General features: G+C 35.5%; 1 protein-coding gene across 1 annotated transcript in view; it reads right to left on the bottom strand.

Annotated features, from left to right (window-relative positions):
- pak5 (p21 protein (Cdc42/Rac)-activated kinase 5) overlaps positions 1 to 21,779 on the bottom strand; it is a 112,287-nt gene that overhangs the window by 49,216 nt on the left and 41,292 nt on the right. Inside the window, exon 3 of the mRNA XM_088908693.1 lies at positions 2,123 to 2,914. Within this exon, the coding sequence (XP_088764819.1) occupies positions 2,123 to 2,914 (792 nt within the window). The remainder of the gene's footprint in view (positions 1 to 2,122; positions 2,915 to 21,779) is intronic.

Raw genomic sequence — 21,779 nt, 5'->3', positions numbered from 1 at the left:
GTTATGTTCTTTACAAACATATTTGCAGGGAGATATGCATTTTCACTACATATTGTGTAGAAATGAAAGTGACACAATATACTTGTAGTATACCTTATTTGTAGAATGGACAGAGGGCATCAGGAAGAAGCTGTGCAATACTCCGAGAAGAATTGACACAAAAATGGTACAAAACTACGATCGCACATTGAAAAGATCCATGCATCTGGAAACAAACATCTGCAATATCACTGAAGAAGTGGATGGTATAAAATGTCAATGGGCCACACATTTTGCAAAAACAGATTAAGACTGAATCAAGGAATCACTGGATCAGGAATGGATCCCAAGAGACAATGCAATGCCCAATGCAAAGAACACAGAAGAAAAAGAAAAAAGATCTGGAACTTAGCTGCAAAATGAAGTGACAGCAGTTCATGCTTAATTTGCAGACTCCTTTCTTTTATTTTCTATCCAGTGATCTCACTGATAAGAACCGCATTCTTTTTCTGTACTATATATACAGTATATGATTTTAAAGATGGATTGAAAGCATTTTAATCAATATTTCAAAATATATTTTCTATAAGTCTTATTATTCTATTAGAATTGTTTATATAGTTTTAGAAATATTTTAAATTAGAAATTAGAAATTGTCTTATAATTATTAAAGCTTCTATTTGACTAACTCATAAAAAACAGGTTGCAGTAAATTCTAATAAGAATTAAGAACTACAGTATAAGAAAGACAACCCCACAAATAATTGCTGTATGTAACTGCTGCTGCAGATCTGTAAATCAAATGTTAGACTAGTGTTAATTAACTCTGGCACTCACATTAATATTAAGGCTCCATTAATAGATTTTCACTGGACCCCTGTAACAAATTCCATTTCTTAAGCAGTCTGTATCACAGCCTTGCAGTCCTATTCAAGATCAGAGCTGCAGAGCAGATTAAGCACTGACATGAAATCCATCACAACACTGCATTGCATTAAAATAGGATAGACTGAATAGTGAGCAATCTGATTGGGGAGATAAAGCTGATACACTGCATCTTTTATGTCCTTTAAAGCCTTATCCTTAAAAGGACAAAGATACAGTACAGTGCAACACATTATTGATATTCAATGTACTGTATAGTATTTTAAAAGGGAAAACAATCACAAAAAAATCATAGGTAATCTGAATAGCCTCAGTGAAACCCGAAAAAAATAGTTAGAATGACTGTTCCTTATTTTTTTACATAATATATGCAATATAAAGTACAAATTATGAAATTTGTTAAATGCATTTATTTTTGTAACACGAATGAAGAGGATGTTCCTCTTGCTGTCAAGAAATCAGCACCTGTTTAAAACAGAAAGGTGTAAATATTTATTATAGCACTTGTTTTAAAATAAAAAGATGTAAATATAGTATAATCTAAAATAATAAAATCATACTGTATATTTAAAAGCTATTTTAACATGACATTTTAAAATACATTGCTATAGCTATTTATTTTAATTTTTAAACAATTTTATTTATGAAGTGTATGAATCAGAATATTCTTTCCACAAAAACTACATTTTGTTTCACTGACTGCAAATGGTGCAGAAATTGTTCGCATCTGCATCAGCATTTGTATTTGTAAAATAAACGATCTTTTGTGGAAGTCTTCGAAGACCCACTGTCTCTACAAACTATTTTTCTAGAGATAGAAATGAATGTAGTTGAAAAGTCAATATATTAATTTTCATATATCACATAACAAATAATCTAATAATGGTGAGATCTGTTATTAGAAAAAAGATTAATTACCTCAAAAGTATCACAAAGTATCATATAAATTATTTATGAAACAAACATAATGATCATGATTAAATGTGCAGCAGGGGCTTCATACTTCCCTCTACGATATATTACATTTTAAAGCCAAATATTGGGCTCTACCTAAGAGGCAAAATTACTAAGTACTAGAAGAAAATTTCACTTCCCCAAAGCATCAGGTTGATGTACTGTACATGCATCATATTTTCTATTTCATTAAAAAAAAAAACAAACATAAGCCTGTAAAAGTGAAATGAAAAGGAAAAAGCATATATGTTGAAAAACATGGCTTCAAAGGAAGTGTTAGAAAGGAACAGATGCCTGTCTTTACCTTTGGAATTACCGGTGAGGCTGTCACAGTTTCAGAGAGACGTGGATATGTGTATGAGCTGTATGAATGACCTTGTTGTGTTGATTTGAAAGCGCTAACTCCATATGGCAAGTTTGGTTCCTGGAGTCCAGAGCCTGATCTGGATCGCTGTCTTATGGCTGGTTGCGGACTGGTCTGGGTGACATAGGATGACTTTGGTCGCTTTTCGTAATCTTCTCTTGGGGTTCCATACCCCCAGTCACTATCTGAGTAGTCAATTCGTTCGCTGTGTATTGAGGACCTCGAGGGTGTGCCTTGAGGTTGCTCCCTGTACTCATGTGCAGAACTCCCAGAAGAAACCCTGTAGTAGTCCCTGCTGGGCCCAGCACTTTCCCCGGACCTGACCTTGGTCTCCAAGTAGGTGTGATAATCTGGAGGCAACTTGGAGAAATCTGATTTCTGGGGCATCGCATCAGGATAGAAAGGGTCCACTCCTCTTGTTCTAGCTGTGTGCCCGTTTTGCTTTGCTGTTCGGTAATGTTTCCCCCATTCCCCTTCAAAGCTACCCTTGTCTTTATAGGTCTCCCCAGGAAAGTCTTTCCAGCTGTCCAGGTCACAGGAGTACCTGGAGTAGTGATGGCTGAAGCCGTTCTCCTCCGGCTGCTGTGAAGTGTGGTTGGAGTTTGGCTTGTGTGAGGCAGGAGGGCTTTCTTTTCGTAAAGAGTTTGACCGTGTGACTGAAATGCTGTCAAACTCTTCCAGCAAGCCATTGATGGAGGAATCCTTCTGAGTTCTGTTTCCTCTTACAATGGTCTGTAAAAAATAAATAGAGATGTTTCAATTTCTAAGAAATAATATTTTGATTGTACCAAGAAATTTACCTCTGCTGTGCCATTAGTTATTTTTTTTAGTCAAAAAGTAACGTCTTTTTTTTTGTTTGTTTCAATCATTCATTTATTAAATTATCTTTAAATATAATCTATACAGTACCATACCATTTACTCAATGTGCAGTGCTTTGGGAAGGAAAGTCGATGTAAATACTCTCACAAGAGGCATGATTACTGATGAGTATGTTTTAGATGCATAACGGGAGTAATGTGTACCTGCATGAACAGTCACAAGAGTTTAAAAGTATTGACTGACAGGCCAAAATTCAAGAGGGAATTTTGGCATATTGTTCATGTAGACCTATTTCAACTGGTGTTTGTAGTGGACATCTCTGTAGACACCTGTGAGCTGTGGAATTAATATTGTTTGCCTTTGGAGGTGGATTGTCCAGAAAATGTATTCCACAGATTTTTGTAAGGTAACACAGCATATATACAGTGTGTATATACTGTATATATATTATATTATATTATATTATATTATGCATAGATTGGTTTTATAAGGTAAATAATATTCAGGAGAATCTTGGGTAAAACCAAATACTATCATTATGACTGCTGTTAGAACAAATTATGAAGAGAACATTCCAGTCTTCTTTTATAGCCAGCTGTACTCATAACAAAAAATGTAGTCTTTACATAGCAAACAGTTCCTTTTGAATTGTGCATATATGGAACACATGCATTTTAAAATTAAAGTTTTCATCTTTCATACACTTTCAACCAAAATAGGAACTATAAGAACAGAACATACTGTAAAATACAACCTTGTGCTTGGTAGGATTAAAAAGGTGTCATGGAAATCTGTCACATTCACAGAAATAATAAAAGTAGTTTTGGGGATGTGAAAGACTGGCATCTTTACTTATAAAATGTACAATATATCACTCTGTTTAATTCTCCAGTCTGAAATAGTTGTTAAATACAATTTTAACTGTATAATTAGGTTTCATATACAGTTGGACAAAAGGGAGAAATCCTGGGATGGGTGTTGTGAGGAACAGTGAAATTTCCACATTCATCCCCAAGTTTTCATTTTCTTTGAACATTTTCTCACCTGCATAACCCATTCTCACACATATTTTCTTTGGTTCTCCTTATTAAACTCCCTTCTTCATATTCCTGCTTTTTTTCACTCTTTCACACTCAAGCTTGAAGGGTTAACAGCAAAAATGCTGTTTATCTTCATTTTTAAGAGTTCTCTTAACCATTACTTGTTCCTATTTGATTTTTAGCCCATTTGAGAGGCATAACATAAAGCATGTTTGGTGCTTCTGAAATTTGAGTGGGCAAACCTCAAATGTACTGTACTTCTTTAAAAACTCCTGCCCAAAGTCTTGCATAAAAAAAAACATCCAGGGTTCCCCCAGCCCAAGATGAGACAGAGTAGCCTGTTTTACTGGGGACAGTAGAGCATGATAATTCACTCTGTCATTTTACTTTGTCAGTCCAAAAGTAAATGAAATATTATTGTTGCATAAATCACAAGGTGTCATACACATCATTATGGGGCTAAATGGTAAAAAATAACAAGTTGAGTTTGTACGTACAAATGCTCACTTAACATGTTTTTTTGGTGTGAATATCAATGAATGTGGAAAGGATGCTTTAGAAAATAAAAAAAAGGTTCTATTATTTTCGTAATGCAGTCTGCTGTGATTTTTTTTATTATATAACCTAGGATTTAATTATGTTATTGGGTACCTGTCACTCCATGATAAATGTTGTCTTTAGAGTGCAAATCTTTTTTTCACCTAACAGGCAATATATCTGGGCTTCGTAACTGAAGTGAATCACATACTGTAGATAAAGAATTATGAACTGAAGCCCAGCTTCTGTTCTTGAAAAGAAGAAAATGCACAGCAGTTGCTGATTGGAATGCATTAATACACTTGACATTTACAGTATTACACTTAAACAGAGCTACTTTCAATTTGCTGAAAACAAAAAACCACATTGCTCATACCTCCCACCCTATGTTAAAAGGATTGATGTGAACAGTATGAGTCACTGGGGCTTTTTGCTGCAAAAGGGAACACTGCATTAAAGAAACTCCGCTAATGGTATCGCCACACAGTCACAAAAAAGCAAATGTGAAATACAGCATGGTTATTTAAAATAAACATTTTACAGTGCATTTCTAACCCTTTATGTGCTGTATTTGCATTATCTGAACTGTCAAAAACAAATACTGGCTGTGGTGGACACATACATTCCACGCAAACCCAGACTCCTAATTAGTTTTCATTCAAAAAGTAAAGCATGTTGGACATGTTGGAGCCCATACAGAATATGTCATGGAAGCTAGATAAACGTACTGGTCTAATTTACAAATGAAAAAACAAACATTTATGAACGTAAATCACAAACACAAATTAATAACATCACAAAATCAGTCAGTTTTTTCATAATAATAAAAACAATGTTCAAATAGGTATTGACAAAGACAGGAAATGGTCTGTTGAATATCTCCCATAACAAAAAAAGGTTGTAATAACACGTGTTCTTAAACAATTATTTGAATTTATAACAGAAACGAAGTAAATATATTCAATCCTTATTATTTTATTACATTACAAATACACATACACAGTGTTGACAATTCACTCTTGATTTCGAATGTTGTTGGCACACAGATATAGAATCACCAATGTCTGCCGACTGCTACAGGCTGACCTTGGAGGGGATATGTGGAGCGCAAACCACTTACCTGTAGCAGTAAGGTTATCCGCAGCACTAATATTTTATTCCATTGACTTGTTCCAATGAACTGTAGGTTACGGTGCAGGCATTAGTCAAGGCAGCAGTATCATGTGCAGTGCAAGGTGAAACTGCAGAAATAGTTAAGAGTGCAGGAGAATATATCCATTTCCCTGTTTCTCCCAAGCTGCAACAGCAAAACAAGGTGTATTTTTTTAGATGTTTGGGTTTCCTGGAGTTCTGGGAGGCATTGCACAAGCCATCTACAAGCACCAACACAGAACGGGCACTTTCACAAGGAGCACAAATAGGAGTTTACTCTAAGTGAAGTAGTTTGTGATGTGAACTACATACAGTACATGCTTGCAGAGTATCCTGGCTTCACTCACAACTTACTCTTTCTTGCAAATTGGTATGTGTCAGTGGAACTACAGACTGCATGCCTTGGCTGAAAGTACTGACTAATGAAATGGCTTCTACATCATGACCCATCCTTAACATTAATAACCTCCAAATTTGCCTAATGTGACAAACAACTGATATTTTAGTTTTAAAATTTGCCACATCTCTCTCTCTCATCCTAGCGTTAATCCCGCATCAGCAGGGTCCGCTTGTCGGCACGCCCGTCTCCATTTGGTGGTTTGAACCAAATCTTTGAGCTGACATTGCCATTAAATGCGACCGAGAATACTCCAACTGGCGCGTCGCTCCGCCTGCCGTCGGAGTGGGGGGGGGGAGGAGAACAAAGTAATGTAGCCAATTCATAGAGGGGGATTATTAGGAGGCATGGGAAATTTAGCCAGGACGCCGGGGTTACACCCCTACTCTTTTCGAGAAACACCCTGGGATTTTTAATGACCACAGAGAGTCAGGACCTCAGTTTTACGTCTCATCCAAAAGACGGTGCTTGTTTTACAGTATAGTGTCCCCGTCACTATACTGGGGCATTAGGACCCATATGGACCACGGGGTGAGCACCCCCTGCTGGCCTCACTAACACCTCTTCCAGCAGCTACCTTAGTTTTTCCCAGGAGGTCTCCCATCCAGGTACTGACCAGGCTCACACCTGTTTAACTTCAGTGGGCTGCCAATTGTAAGTTGCAGGGTGACATAGCTGCTGTAAAATTTGCCATATACTTCATACAAAACAGAATAGATTACTTTTTAGTTTTGTTTAGGAAGTATTCAGTCTCATCTTTTTTTTTAAATGACTCTTTAGGTAGTGTAGAATTTAAAGGCCAATGATAAAGTTTGCACACATTATAAATGAGCACAGAAAAGTAGGGATACACCACAGCACATAAAAAGAAATGAAAAAACTGCATTAATTTTGTTACATAATTGTAGTGTTTTAAGTTATATCTAGGCCCCAGTACTCCAATCCACTAATATTCTGTTTAATTTGTGACAAAGGGAATAAATTAACAGAATTAATAATCTTCACAAAGTTTTCTTTCTTCATTATTTCTAAGTACCTATATAAATACTGATCTTGTAGTGAAAGGCCAAAAGGACATTCTCAAACACTTGAAGCCTTTTTAACCTTATCTGACCTGGATTTATAAACAGCTGACAATGAAAGTGAGTGAGACTTGAGAATGTCTCCTGCCTCATTAGAAAGTATTCTGAGCACTTGTATTCTCTTCTTAGAAAATTAAACACTGAGACGTGAAATATGCAGAGAGTGAATTACAGTTATCATAATCCATTGAGAAAAACGCTGCATGTACATTCCCAAACATCTTTAAAAAAATATTTAAATATTTATTTTTATTTCTAAATTCTATTTCTCAATAACCATTGCACATTTGTTTTTTCTTAAGTAACCTTTGGGTGTCTTTGGAGTTCAAGTCTAAATTCCTAAAAGAAACACAAAGCACTGATGAAGAAACACAGCACAAATCTATGGCATTTATACCAAACCACTGCACCAAAAGTGAACAGTCAGACAGACTTTAACAGACATGACAATCATCTTACTAAAATACAAGGCAAATAGTGTCAATGCATTTGATTAAAATACAGACCCTCAAGATTTAAAAGATATAGGAAATCATTTTAGAATGTTCAATTACATTATGTAATAAATTACATACAATACAATACTTTCTTTCCCTGTCTGACCTTAATTAAATCTGCAGAAGACTAATGCATACTATACTACAGCATACTGTATGTACTGTACTAAGTGTACATATAAATAGGTGAAAACAGAACATTTGTTCAGCTATATTGATGTACTGTACTGAGAAAACAGTGACTACTTGGTTATATAAGATTCTGTTATTATAAAATTAAAGATATTTTATATTATCCTAAAATATTGTGCTGTTCAAAATATTTTAAACTGACAGACTTACTCCTGATTGTTAAGCTTCTTCCATACATAAGTTATATAGGGAAGATCTAGTCTCCACAAGGAGGACTTCACTTTTAGTGATTCTATTCAAATCATTAAAAGTAAAAGAAAATATCTACATTTTATAAAGTTAAATTCTACAATTGCTTGACATTGTATAAAACATTGGGGCCAGATTAATTGCTGTATATTATTACGTGCTTGTGTGTTTATTATACAGTACAACCTGTATTAGTACAGTGTATGTAACATTTCTCTGCTTTATATAACCTCTGATCAATTTTAGTGACTTAGGTCAACAGACTGTACTAAGTTTAAAATATATTAACAAAATCAATACTTGCTAAAAAACAACACAGAGAAAATGAAAAAAAATCACAGAAGGTTAATTGTGTACCAAATCACTGTCAAGTAAGGAATCAATGCATCCTAAAATCTTCACATCAATTTGAATTAGGGCCTAATATTTTGAAAGTGCCAGCTACCATTTCCTTTTTTATTGCTTTTTGAGCAGGTTTTCTGTGTTGGTCGTAGTCCCAGTGACAGCAGCCATATTTCATGATGCTGTGTCAGTGGTCTGTCCTTTGGTGATAAGCCATAATAGATCTGCCTGTGAGAGCATCTGTCTCCTCAAGGTAGCAAAAAAAGGAAAGAAAAACGATGTTTGTTCACAGATACTGGCTTAACCTTGGTAATAATGAAATGGGTAATTAACAGCATTGCCCTTCTCATGACTTGCATTCATGTTTCTTAAAGCAAAGTGCACTGAGCTGCAGTCTACAATAATGTAGCACGCATTGCTAAATCCAATTCACGAACAAATGCTTTTTCTCAGTAGGGCATAATACGCTTGAAATTCAGCCTAGTTCTAAAAGCCATTCCTCCATAACAGCAAAGAGCAGCAGAGACAGGAATTACAATCTATTCAATTGCACTGCTGATGCATGAAAGCTCTAAGAATAAGAACCAAAATGGCAGCTCTTGATAAATTAGCATCATAAGAAAAATGAATTATTAGATCCAAAATAGATCACAATAGAATTAAACATATTTTCTAAATAATTCTCAAGTTTTTTAGGAGTGTACTCAGGTTGTATTTTTTTGTAATGAACCACCATTACAGCACCACCGATTAGTGTGCGTTTACTACAGAACCCAATGCTACAGAATATTGTATCATATTCCATACGATCGGGCTTATTAAACTAGAATTTTTGCATTTTAATAATTAAGCCTAATGTATAGAAGTATATTGGGATCATATTTTAGTGCAACAAAATTACTACAGTATAGTACAGTTTATGCAACTACAAAAGAACTAAACTGTAGTAAAATAAATTCCAAGTTAATCATCAGATTGTAACTTTCAAATTCAAAGTTACTGTATTAGTGATTTTCATGAAATGTGTTATACTGTATATAAAGTCACTTGCTAAGTAATGTAATAACACAGCATTATTAGAGGACAAGAAATGTTAGTGGGGCCAGCAGGGGGCGCTTACCCTGTGGTCCAGGTGAGTCCTAATGCCCCAGTATAGTGACGGGGACACTATACTGTAAATAAGCGCCGTCCTTCGGATGAGACGTAAAACCAAGGTCCTGACTCTCTGTGGTCATTAAAAATCCCAGGGTGTTTCTGAAAAACAGTAGGGGTGTAACCCCGGCGTCCTGGCCAAATTTCCCATGCTTCCTAATAATCCTCCTCTATGAATTGGCTACATTACTTTGTTCTCCTTCCCCCCCTCTCCCACTCCGACGGCAGGCAGAGCGACGCGCCGGTTGGAGTATTTCTCGGTCGCAGTTAATGGCAACGTCGGCTCAAAGATTTGGTTCAAACCACCAAATGGAGACTGGTGTGCCGACAAGCGGACCCTGCTGATGCGGGATTAACGCTAGGAAAGACATTAGAGGACAAGAAAGGTTAAACACTCAAAGGATTTAACAAATGCAGGAGTTCTTTACAAAATCCCATAAACATGTAGTTAATTTACTGCAAATTGACTGAAGTGATATCTGTTACAGTATGTGTGTGTTTTGGCAGGGCACAGGTCTTAGCTAGACAAGATAAAATGGCAAATGGACTGGACATGTACACTGCTGAATGAAGATGTGCTTAACAGGATTAATGCTTAATTTGACTGACATCCCCTGACCAAAAGCAATTCCAGCTGATTTTTTTTTTTAATCAAGTTTCAAGAAATTAGGAGATGTCATGACAAAGTCATAGCGGTTTACTGTAGATGTCAGCATGATAGACTGTAAATGTGAATTTTGAGAGTTCATATTCCAGTCTCTGTCACAGATTAAACTTTAAAAGAAAGCTTACGTGGGGAGGAGAAATAAAGAAGAATTAAAGAAAAGAAGTGTAGTGACAAACGGTAGCTCAGTATTGTGCTCAATAGAAACTTAGTAGCCGATGAAGAAGGTGACCAACTTTCATTTTTAGACTATTTTAACCTATATAAAATCAGATTGGGTTATGGTTCCCGAGTATCATGAATGTCTATATAAAAATAAAAGGCTAATTATGCAGAACAATTACATAACTGCAACTGTTTCCTTCAACCACTGTTTCCCTTGCTTGGGCATTTTTTTATTCCCACTGTTTAAGTACTACTAGACGTCACTGTATCTCCAAACCATCAACTGTATTTGTATCATTTTCAGGGTTAACACTAATCTAGGAGATCAGGATTCATAAAACGATTATTAGTATACTGTATATATACAGTACATAACATTAAATATATGGAACAATATTAAAGATGAGCTACAGTATGTCATAATAGTGTTTGGTTCATGCAACCCTGATTATCAGTTATGTGACAGCATAACAACATAAATGACAGGGAACAACAGATTATGATCCCTGTTCCTCAGTAAATTCTTTGGGTATATGCAGAACCTGCACCTGGAATATGTGACTGGAGAGCAGACATATATTGTAAATAACACCTACCAATGGAAAATCAGGACAAGGTTTGCCATAGGCCTAAGTAGACATTTCAAGCTGGAGTCTTGCATAAAATATCCATTAAAATGATGTGGTTAGAATAGAATCACAGAAGCTATTTGAACTTGACAAAACAACTACAATAATAGTGGTAAAGTGATACAAGGGTACCTATAAACCTCTTCCCCTCATGTTGCGCAGGTGATAAAAGTAATAAGCATTCCTTGACAATGTTAATCTAGTGTATATCTATGCATTACAATCTATTTTTAGCAAACTAAGGGCAAATTCATGAGGTCCTTTAGTGCCACTATTTCTAAAAATTATGTACAAAGTTTTCAGGCTTCACAATATCATGTCCCCAATTCATTTTGGTACTACTGCCAGCCTTCCTCTCTTTAAATGATAGTGTTCTGGTTCGAGCTTCAAATTAGTTAAGCACTTGCTTATTCTGCTTTACAAAGCACATATTAATCCATCAAATATTCTAACTGCTGCATAAAAAATGTCTAGAATGTGTTTTCACAATGCCTGTTAAGCCTTCAATATTATGAGAACATTTGGAAGGGTGTTTCTTCATTATCCAACCTTAGGATAACAGTACCTAAGCATGCCCTTTATTCCTGTTCTGGCATATTCCTTCCTTCAGTGATTTAAGAAGATCAGAAAAAGACTATAAGCATATTACACCACCACCTATGTTAATTTACTCTCTCTGTACTGTAACTGCTTGAGCTACCTGAAAAACTAGCTGCAGACAAACCCTTGCATTCTACATGTGAAAATTCAGAAAGTAAATCCATTGCAAGCATTGTCATGCTTACAAAACATCACTGAGGATACTCAATGTTACTGTTAAAAGCAAAGCACAATTCATAACCAATTGTTTGAAAAAAAGGATGCATATTTTTATTTATAACTATTCCTGTAATGTAACCCTTCACTTCAAAAGCAGCAAATTCATAGCAGGCAATTTCTGTACTGCAGTTTAAGTGCAGACATTCATCTTAATCCAAATGGCAACAAAGAAGTGCTTTCCTTCAGCATTACATATTGTTTCTGAATGCTGCTCAAATATCGCTGAAATGCCTTTGTACAGAAGGATAGCTTTTGCTGCAAAAGACATACTGTATATTGTATACAATTGACACAAGGCATCAGTCCAGAAGAGACAGCCGAAATATATACTTGTACTGTGAAAACAAAAGAAAACAGATTGCAAATCACATGACACTACTTTTTTTTGTAAAATGAGAACGTTTACAAGAAAATAATTTGGTTGTTACTGTATGCAAAAAAAGTATTTTTTATAGCAAGTATCTTCCTTTCATAGAGCTTTGGAAAACAGCACAGTGAAACCACTACAAAACAAAACATTAACAGTCAAGCTTCAATCAGTAGAGCACATATAGTGTACAGTCTATTCTTATTTTTATAACTAAGCAATCCCGTTTTAGAGTATACAAAACATGAATAACATTAATTCAACCTTTAGTTTTCACTTGTTCATGGCCTACCAATGTTATACATTTATTTATTTAAGACTGACAATTATTAGCTGACTTGAAATGCTGTGGACACCATGGTAACACTGTACACCTGATACTCCACAATATATTTAATTAAAAATACCAATGCTAGCATAAATGAATGAATTACAGGTTTTCTTTGACGAATCAGTTTTAAATAACTGATAATATGTTTATGAAATTAATATAATATGAAGAAATACCAGTATCAATGTAATGTAATTAAACCAGAAAAGTTTTTTTTCTATGTAAGGATACTAAGTTTAATTATTTCACAACTCATGTTAAAAAATAATACCTGAGATATTACTACCAAAAAGTCTCCATCTGACCAAGCTTGTTTAATAAATATTTGTGAGGGTACAGAAACTATACAAAGATGCTACAAAAATATAAAACACAAAAAATTTTGAGATGCTTGTTTCAGGCTCATGCTATAGCTGAAATCAATGAAGTGGGAGTGTGCTTACTTGGCCTGCTTGCGCCACACGGTGGCTAATCTATGAAAAAACTACGAATAACAGATATCTATGTGTGTCTGCACAAATCTTCAATGTAGTTCATGATGCACAGACCTTTTTTTTGGATTCCCATACCCAAGGATACATATTTGAATATATGGTCAATAGATAAACATGAGGAAATATAAAAATTAAACTAGACAAAGTTAATTAATGTTTATTCTGCTTATAAACCAATACTACAGGATAGTTAAACGTTGCAAGCAGACAAGCAGAACATATAGTGTACCTCAGTAAGCTTTCTATAAAATGAAAAAATACAGTTTTTAAAACACAGAAAATACATGTGTGCTAAAATACTTGTGTGTTAAACGAACTGGTGAACTAAAGACCCTTAATAAAAAAAATGATGGCACTTGATTGTCTTAAAATGTAAATGTGCTCATTCAGAGTACAGGTTGAGCTTAAAGGTCCAGATGCAGCCTACAGTATTCTGTACTAAAAGCCCACAGTAAACAACTATGTCCAACTGGTTAAATAACGTGGGGTGGAATATGGTCAGCTATGGATCTTCTGTCTTTCTGTACATCAGTAGCTCCAGGGTTTTGCCAGAGGCCCCTCCAGTGAGAGTCAACTGCCTTTTAAGACACTATAAAACTTGTGTCAAATCACCAATACTTCACAGTATTAAAGGATTGTATCCATACAAGAATGTGCAAGGTGTCAATAGGTATATCAGTGTAAACACTGCAGTATCCTGTATAGCAAGGCATCATGGCATTTTTTTGAATAATCTGATGCATTGTTGCACTGCACTGTAAAACTGCCAGGTGGCACACTGAGTCCAGAAAGTACGGCAGCTGTGTGTGGCTAGGAGACTCAGTTGTCAGTTTGACAGTTCAATTGCATTAAATTATTAAATTATTAAGTATTAAATGTTTATTAACTTTTTAGTGCTTTCCTGCACTAATCATACTTTATGCATACTGCACTAGCGATATAAATTAGATCATTTTCAATTTCAAATGATAAAACATCATTTTTAACATCTGATACACCACACTGCAACCGATCTAACAAAAACTGAAAAAAAACATAATGAAATTGGATTTACCTAGACTGCTTGTGGAAAGTATTCAGGAAACAGGTACATATATACAGTATACACATTTCATTATTAAAATCAAGAAGCAATGTATTACATAAGAAACACTTCATGAAGACACAGAGACAAAACAAAAATGGTGTCTCAGCCTCCTCTGATCTCATGAGTCTTGCACTGGCTACTCATACTCACAAGCTCTTGCACCTGTTATTCTTATGTAACACAAAGTGATAAATATTCATTGATTTAATAACCACTCCAGATAAGTATTGTCTACATCTCTCTTCGTTTTGTAAATTGCTATTTTTTACTAACGGATACAAACAGAATTGCCCTGAAGTGATTAAAAGTGTCCAATTGGGATTTTTATTTGGAACAGAAGTCAAGCAAAAAATAGTTGCTAGTTTATACTTCAAAACATAATTAAGGTCACCTTATTAGCACTTCTTTCATTTTGTTTACTAGCTCCTTGAGAGCCAATACAGGAGCTTTGAAATGTCCCTTGAAATAACTGCCTGCTTAAATAATTTCCTAATTAGTCCTAATATGTTATAGGGATAAGACAATTTGATTAAGTAACATTAATTGGGTCAAAAAGAAAAGTACAATGGTCATTGTAGCCTGTAAGGACCAAACACGGAATCTCTGCAAAAAATCATTGTACAATGTTCCAGAAGTAGTTTGAAAAATGACCAGATATTATCAATGGGTTTCAAATATGCTGCACCATCAATAAACAATGCTAGTCCTTGAAGAAGCAGAAATGATTGTTTCTTTACCATGAAAGGAGCAGCTATAGTTTTTGCAATTTAGGTGCTCAAAATTTCTAATACTTCAAATTGGCTGAGCTTGAACTACTTCAAGTTTGTTTAATTTGTTTAACTGTTCATGCAAGGTTAGGTGTGTTCATTCCCAAGTTTCAGACATGATTTTAATGAAATATCAAATAAAATAAGATTTTACAAACACGATTTTAAAAGTGAAAACAATACTAGGTGATATTAAAAACTGTTAAATTAAAAAAAATTATGTCAGCAGATTAGAAAACAATTAAGTCATACCAATATAACAACCAATAAAAAAGTTCTATAAAAAAACTAAAAAACTGACATGTAAAAATAAATATAAGAGATATAAGATAAGATCACTTTATTAGTCATATACAATTTCTTGCATTAGGAATTTGTCTTTTCGCATACCCCAGCTTGCTCTCCATGAGACACACAGACAGGGAGAGAGAAAATCATACAAGTAGTGGTTTTAAAATATATGGGACACTAATTCTGTTATAATCTGTACCATTTCGGAGCATCAGTCTTCAAAGCAAGGACACAGTCCAGCTAAAAGCAAGGGCAAACTTCAAAAGAAAAAATGAAAAGCTTCTGTATCAGCTGGTCATTACAACAGTAAGGCTTTGAACTTTCAAAGGATGAAAGTTCCCTCAAGTACAAGGTTGCTTTGCTTGGGTCTTTAAGGACTAGTTTCCATTAGCTGTTTTTCCTTGTTTTCTTCTGACTTGTTACAAATTCCATGTGTCCATTGTTCTACTTTGGTACTGTTTTTGTTTCATAGTTGATTTGCCATCCCATCTAAAATTCTTGGAACAATAACCAGTGAAATGATTACTCAACATGAAAAGAAATTAAATGGAATATATACTGTATTGTATATAAGTGGAGTTTTTTAATGTACTTTATATGCACCTCATCTGAGAAACTGAGACACTGAGAGAAAGCTCATTTCCATTACCATTTCATGCAATCAGATATACAGAAAAATAATTATTTATCCGACTTCCTGGTGGTGCAGCGGTTAGCATTGCTAGGACTAGGAGTAGGACTAGCTAGGACCATGATTTCAATTATGGGGTTTGCAGATGCAAATTTCAATGTCTCCTATCTGTATGGCGTTTACAGTATATGTTCTCCCCAGGTTTGTGTAGGGTTCCTCCGGGTGCACCTGTTTCCTCTCTTAGACAACAGATATACTGCTAGATTAACTGACTTCTGGGAAAATTGACCCTGGTGTGAGTGTGTGTGTGCACTCTGCAATGGACTGACATCCCATCCATGGTGTACTCTGGCTTGCACATGTGGCTTGCTGGTATAGGTTCTGGCTCCCCCTCGACTCTGAACTGGATAAAGTGGTATGACGTATGGATCTAACTTGGAACAATGAAATATGAAAAAGTAAAGACAAAATGCAAACTGCTTATACACTTTTATTTTTATTAGTTCTGAGTGGATATGACAAATATCTAAACACCAATGTAAATTTCAGGGATTATGACCACTACTGCCTAAGGAAACTTACAGATGCAGCCATTCAAAGTGCGCATTACAGACACGTACCGCAGGTGGCGTCGCGCATTGTGACGCAAGATGACGCGCGGCACCGCAGTACGTGATTGGTTGACCGACAGGGGCACTCGTGGTCCGTTGGTCTGTCGTAGAAAGACTTACAGTAAACGTCTTTGCTGTGCCCGTTGTAGATATTGAATTTTACCACTGAAGGGAAATCTTAGTAGCTGAGCATAAAAAGAATAGGAGCATACTGTAACGCATGTGAAGGCCATAAACTATATTAATTTTGGAACATAAACATACAGTACTGTATATGGCTGGTCTTGGTACTCTAAAGAAAAAATACACACCAGTATTCCATTTCTCCCTAAACATTTTAAGCATCGAAGTCTTTAACTAAAGAGATACCGGAGTCAACAAGCATACTTTTAGAATTTGATTAATAGGGAATATAATATGGAATCGCGTATCTAAAGAATTTAATAACGATATGATTATATTCGTGTACTGCGACAGGGCTGTGTAGGGCTGTTTGCCTCCCTCTTCATGCGACTTTCCCTGTAGCCTACTGGTCTCCGTGCCCGCTTACCAACTCACGGGTTGTGTGTTCAAATCCAGCTGGTGCTGGACTTCTCTTTTAACAAACATTTCTTCGAAAAAATAGAATAGCAATATTATGGACAATCAATTGACTTTTATATTTCAAAATATCACAACATGATCGATTCTAAGTCATTTTTGATAACAATGAATAGTCACCTTCTTCCCTTCTGACAACGGTCCCTGCTTCTGCTTCCTGCTTCTATTGTGTGTGTGTGTGTAATAGAGTAATTTTTTATAGAGAAATGGAGGCTGGACAGTATGCGATACAATATAAACATTTATATTGATTTAAATCGTGTTTTGATTTAAATCGCAAACGCGTGTTTAATTATATGTGTTTTTTTAATCATAATCAGGCTAATGCAACATAAATTGATACAGTATCTCTGTCTTATTTTTAGTAAATAAAGTGCATTTTTGCACACTATATGTGCAAACGTTTTATGATATGTCGCTGTTGTGAATGTCTGTGGACATGTGCTGGCTGGACAGGAAGCTCCACTGTACACAGAGAGCTTAGAAGACAAAGATATACATTTATTTTAGTCAAAAATTTATATATCACCTTTAAAAGTGGAATCTCAAAGCAAAGTAAATACCCAACACTGATTGAACCCATCTGCCATGCTAATAAAACACCTTGAATTGAATTGAATTGAGGGAGAGAGGGGGGGAGGGCGCGCGGCAAATAAGATACACTCCACAGGCATCCACAACAGCAACATATGAAACGTTTGCACATATAGTTAAGTTATTACTTGGTTTTCAAAGTCAGGAGACATTAGAGGCTTGCCACACCCGGACTGTTAAACCAACGCATTAGCACGTCAAAGCCCATTGAGGACCCGGGCGCAATAATTGTTTTGTCCCTTGATTTACTGATCTGCATTAATTATGGAAATCGAGTTCCTGCTCTGTGCAGACGACCTGGTCCCGCTGTCGCCCACAGAACAGAGGCTGCACCAGAACCTGGCACTGCTGGAGCAGCACTGTCAGACCTGGGCGCCGACAGTCAATCTGGACAAGACCAGAGTTATGGTTTTCCAGAAAAAAAGCCAGACCTCAGGGAAACATGTACAAATTCACACTTAACAACACATTAACACCTAACAACGGGAGCAGGGACGAATTAGGCCAGTACCCACTATTGTTAAACATACAGAAAAGGATATGAAAGTATTGAATATTAGTATTGGCTTTAGTATTAGCCATACAGAACATTAAAGTGCCCCTTTTCCATTCAGCGGGTGCCTGAGCCGCTGTGTCCTATCTTCTGACAGTCGCCGTTGTGAACAAACATTTCTTTGAAAAAATGAGACATTTCCCTTGGTCAGAGATATAAATATATAATATATAAATAAATTAAATTTAACTAAAATGTGAAATAGCGTGTGAAAAAGTGGTAGTTTAAGCTTTTCTGCTAATATAATATGGAATCGCGTATCTAAAGAATTTAATAACGATATGATTATATTCGTGTACTGTGACAGGGCTGTGTAGGGCTGTTTTGCCTCTCTCTTCATGCGACTGTACCAGGAAGAGGATTTCTTTCTATTCGAAACGTGTATTTTAAAAGTTTAAGAAGTAAAAACCTTACAGCGTACACAGATTTCTAAACTGATCAGGATCGTTATCTTTGTCTTATGCATAATAATGTTCATCGCTCTGTCCAGCAAATTAATAATAAACTTTATTTTATATACCGTTTTAAACGAATAAGTAATTAGATTGCTCATAAACCTAATTACTTGCTTTTTCTTTTTATTTAGGCTCAGATTTCAACTATAGATCGTATTATTAATAACCATAATAACAACCAACCAACAAAAACAACCATATAAACATAATACCAACCAAAAACATAGATAACGACCACAATACAAAATTAAATATATCAAACCATTATACTCTCGCAAATTTCTCCAATTATCATAATCCCGCCCCTTATGCAAAACCAAACCCTCCTCCCATCACAGTTTATCCTCTTTATCATAAACAAAATCCACCTCAATTTTCAACATAAAGCATTACTGCTTACTGGGTTTTTGAGGGGTGGGGGAGGTGTCTTTCGCTGGAAATCTCGCCTGCTTCTACTTTACGAGTACAACCCCCTCTCTGCAGGAGTGCTGGCTGTGACGAATTAAACCGGTTTCACAGGTATTTTCAAAGTAGGAAGTACAGTGTTAACTGGTAGCTGGGCTCCTCAATGAAATCGCTTTAACATGCTAATGTGTTGGTGTAACAGTCCGGGAGTGGCAAGCTTCTAATGTCAACTCGACTTGATTGGAAGACAATGAACGTATTTTAGCCCTAAATGAATTAATAGAAAACATGGTTTACATAAAATACATTTTTCCAAGAAAGTTTATAATAATGCGATCTATAGTTGAAATCTGAGCCTAAATATTAAGGAAAAGCATTTTCAGAGAGCAATCACGCTGTGTTTATGTAGAAAAAGTGATTAGGTTTATGAGCAATCTAATTACCTATTCGCCTAAAACGCTATATAAAATAAAGTTTATTTAGAGATGAATGATCAGTGTCGCAGTTTAAATAATTTTCGTAGGAGGGCTTGGACAGATTCCAAGTGCATTTTTGCAATTTACGTTGTAATACAGTTTAGAATACAGTTAGTCTAAGCTTTATCAGCTTTATTTATGGGTTGCAATTTAGAAAAAGTCAAAAACTGCACTCAAAATGCAATTTAGAGCTTTCTGGCAAGAGGAGACACCCAAATTATAATGTAACATGCCACTGTTTGTGCATGAACAAAGTTATACTGCAATTTTTCTTAGATACACGATTAAAAAAAATAAATTTTTTGAATCCCCGGCGGAACACACTCCATAAGAATCAGCGCTTTTATACAGTATATCGCCTTTAAACACATATATTTAAACACGCGTTTACGATTTAAATCAAAACGCGATTCAAATCAATATAAATTTTTATTTTGTAACGCATAGGTGACTATTCATTGTTATTAAAAAGACTTAAATTCGATCATGTTGTGATATTTAGAAATATAAATTTGTTTGGTGCGAGTGAGGTTTTATTTAATCTCTGACCAAGGGAAACGTTTCATTTTTTCAAAGAAATGTTTGTTAAAAAATAAAGTCATAGTTCCATGGGATTCAATCACAGACCATGTGACATGGGAGTCAGGAAACTAACACACAGCGCCACCAGATTTGATAACGCTATAAAAACGCTATAAAATAATGTGACTAGGCACAGAACAAGTTTACAGCACAGTACAATAATAAATGCTGACCATGACTTTAGAAGCATAAATTACCTTACACTCAATTTAAACACAAGCTGTCTTTAGCCCTCTAAGCTGGTTCATACAGAAATGTAGAGATCCAGGCTCAGAACACGCAGCTTCATTAGCGAATACATATGCAGGACAACTAGAGAAGACGTTTTACAGAGGGTGGATTTTTAGAAACATCCCATCAGTGACATCACTGAAGTCAACTCCTAGGTACTGTAACTGTCGTGTGGATAGTTTCACAAGAATCAGACAAAGGTTTAAGCATCGCTTGTTCTAGATAAAACTGCAAAAAAAAAAACAACAACCCATAATGTACTTCTTTGCGGCTCTGTTTGCCCAAATCATATATTCACAACGTGAAATTTAGAAAATAATATTACGTAACCAAAATCCGCAATATGGAAACAGAACCTGTGTAATTGTTGATAGATGATGTACTCATAACATTTTTACAAGACGAACTACAACATTTAAAAAATGACTTGTATGTACTTGATATCTCTAATCAATCCACGGCGACATTGTTAAAGCAGAGTCCCCGCACAAAACGAAACTAAAACGCCCTGGGCATACCGTTTCACGCTTCTTATTAGTTGCTCAAAAGTAATTTGACCGTATGAAATGCATAATATAAACCTAGAAACATATACGTGAGCAGTATTTACGTACTGTAGTATCGGTGTTAAGACATACCTCTCAAATACTGTAAATCAAGTTAAAAATATCTCAAGACCGATTCTGGTCATAATGAAACCATGTTTCGTGTATGTTTTCTTTAAAGTACCGAGACCAGCCATATACTGTATGTTTATGTTCCAAAATTAATATCGTTTATGGCCTTCACACGCGTTGCAGTATGCTCCTATTCTTTTTATGCTCAGATACTAAGATTTCCCTTCAGTGGTAAAATTAGATATGAATATTCAATACTTAAACGGGCACAGTTAAGACATTAAATATACATATACATACTGTACAGTATACAGTACAGTTTTCATACTGTAATATGTTTATGTTCCTAAATCAATCTCTTTTATGAGCATGTGAAAGGCATGTTGAATCGATTCTCAAAAATTACTGTACTTTGCATGATTGGAAACAAATGCGTGATTGCGAAATACTGTGGTGTTACTTTTACAAAGACGGTCAATGAAAAAAAGAATGTTGACCAGGGCAATACTTTGAGTTTACACTTACAGCTTGTCCAAGGTCATTCATTATTAATACTATTAGTAATATCTTCATTAAAGACTTTGATGGCCACAGCTCAAACATGAGAGGTTGAGCTTTATTAGCTCCACCTTGCGGAAATTCCAGATACTATTATTTTGCTTGTCGTATTATAGGAGAATTTACGGTAACTAGCGGTATTTACCGGTAACTCGCGGTATTTACCGGTAACTTGCGGTAGACTGCGTACAGCGTACCGGAAAATAATGCGGTATTGCCCGCGCATTTTGAATGGCTGCATCTGTAAGTCTTTTTCTAACAGAAAACGG

This window comes from Atractosteus spatula, chromosome 2 (genome assembly GCF_055471065.1).
Source record: "Atractosteus spatula isolate fAtrSpa1 chromosome 2, fAtrSpa1.hap1, whole genome shotgun sequence".
Classification (NCBI taxonomy): Eukaryota; Metazoa; Chordata; class Actinopteri; order Semionotiformes; family Lepisosteidae; genus Atractosteus; species Atractosteus spatula.
This window is presented reverse-complemented; position numbering and strand designations above follow the sequence as displayed.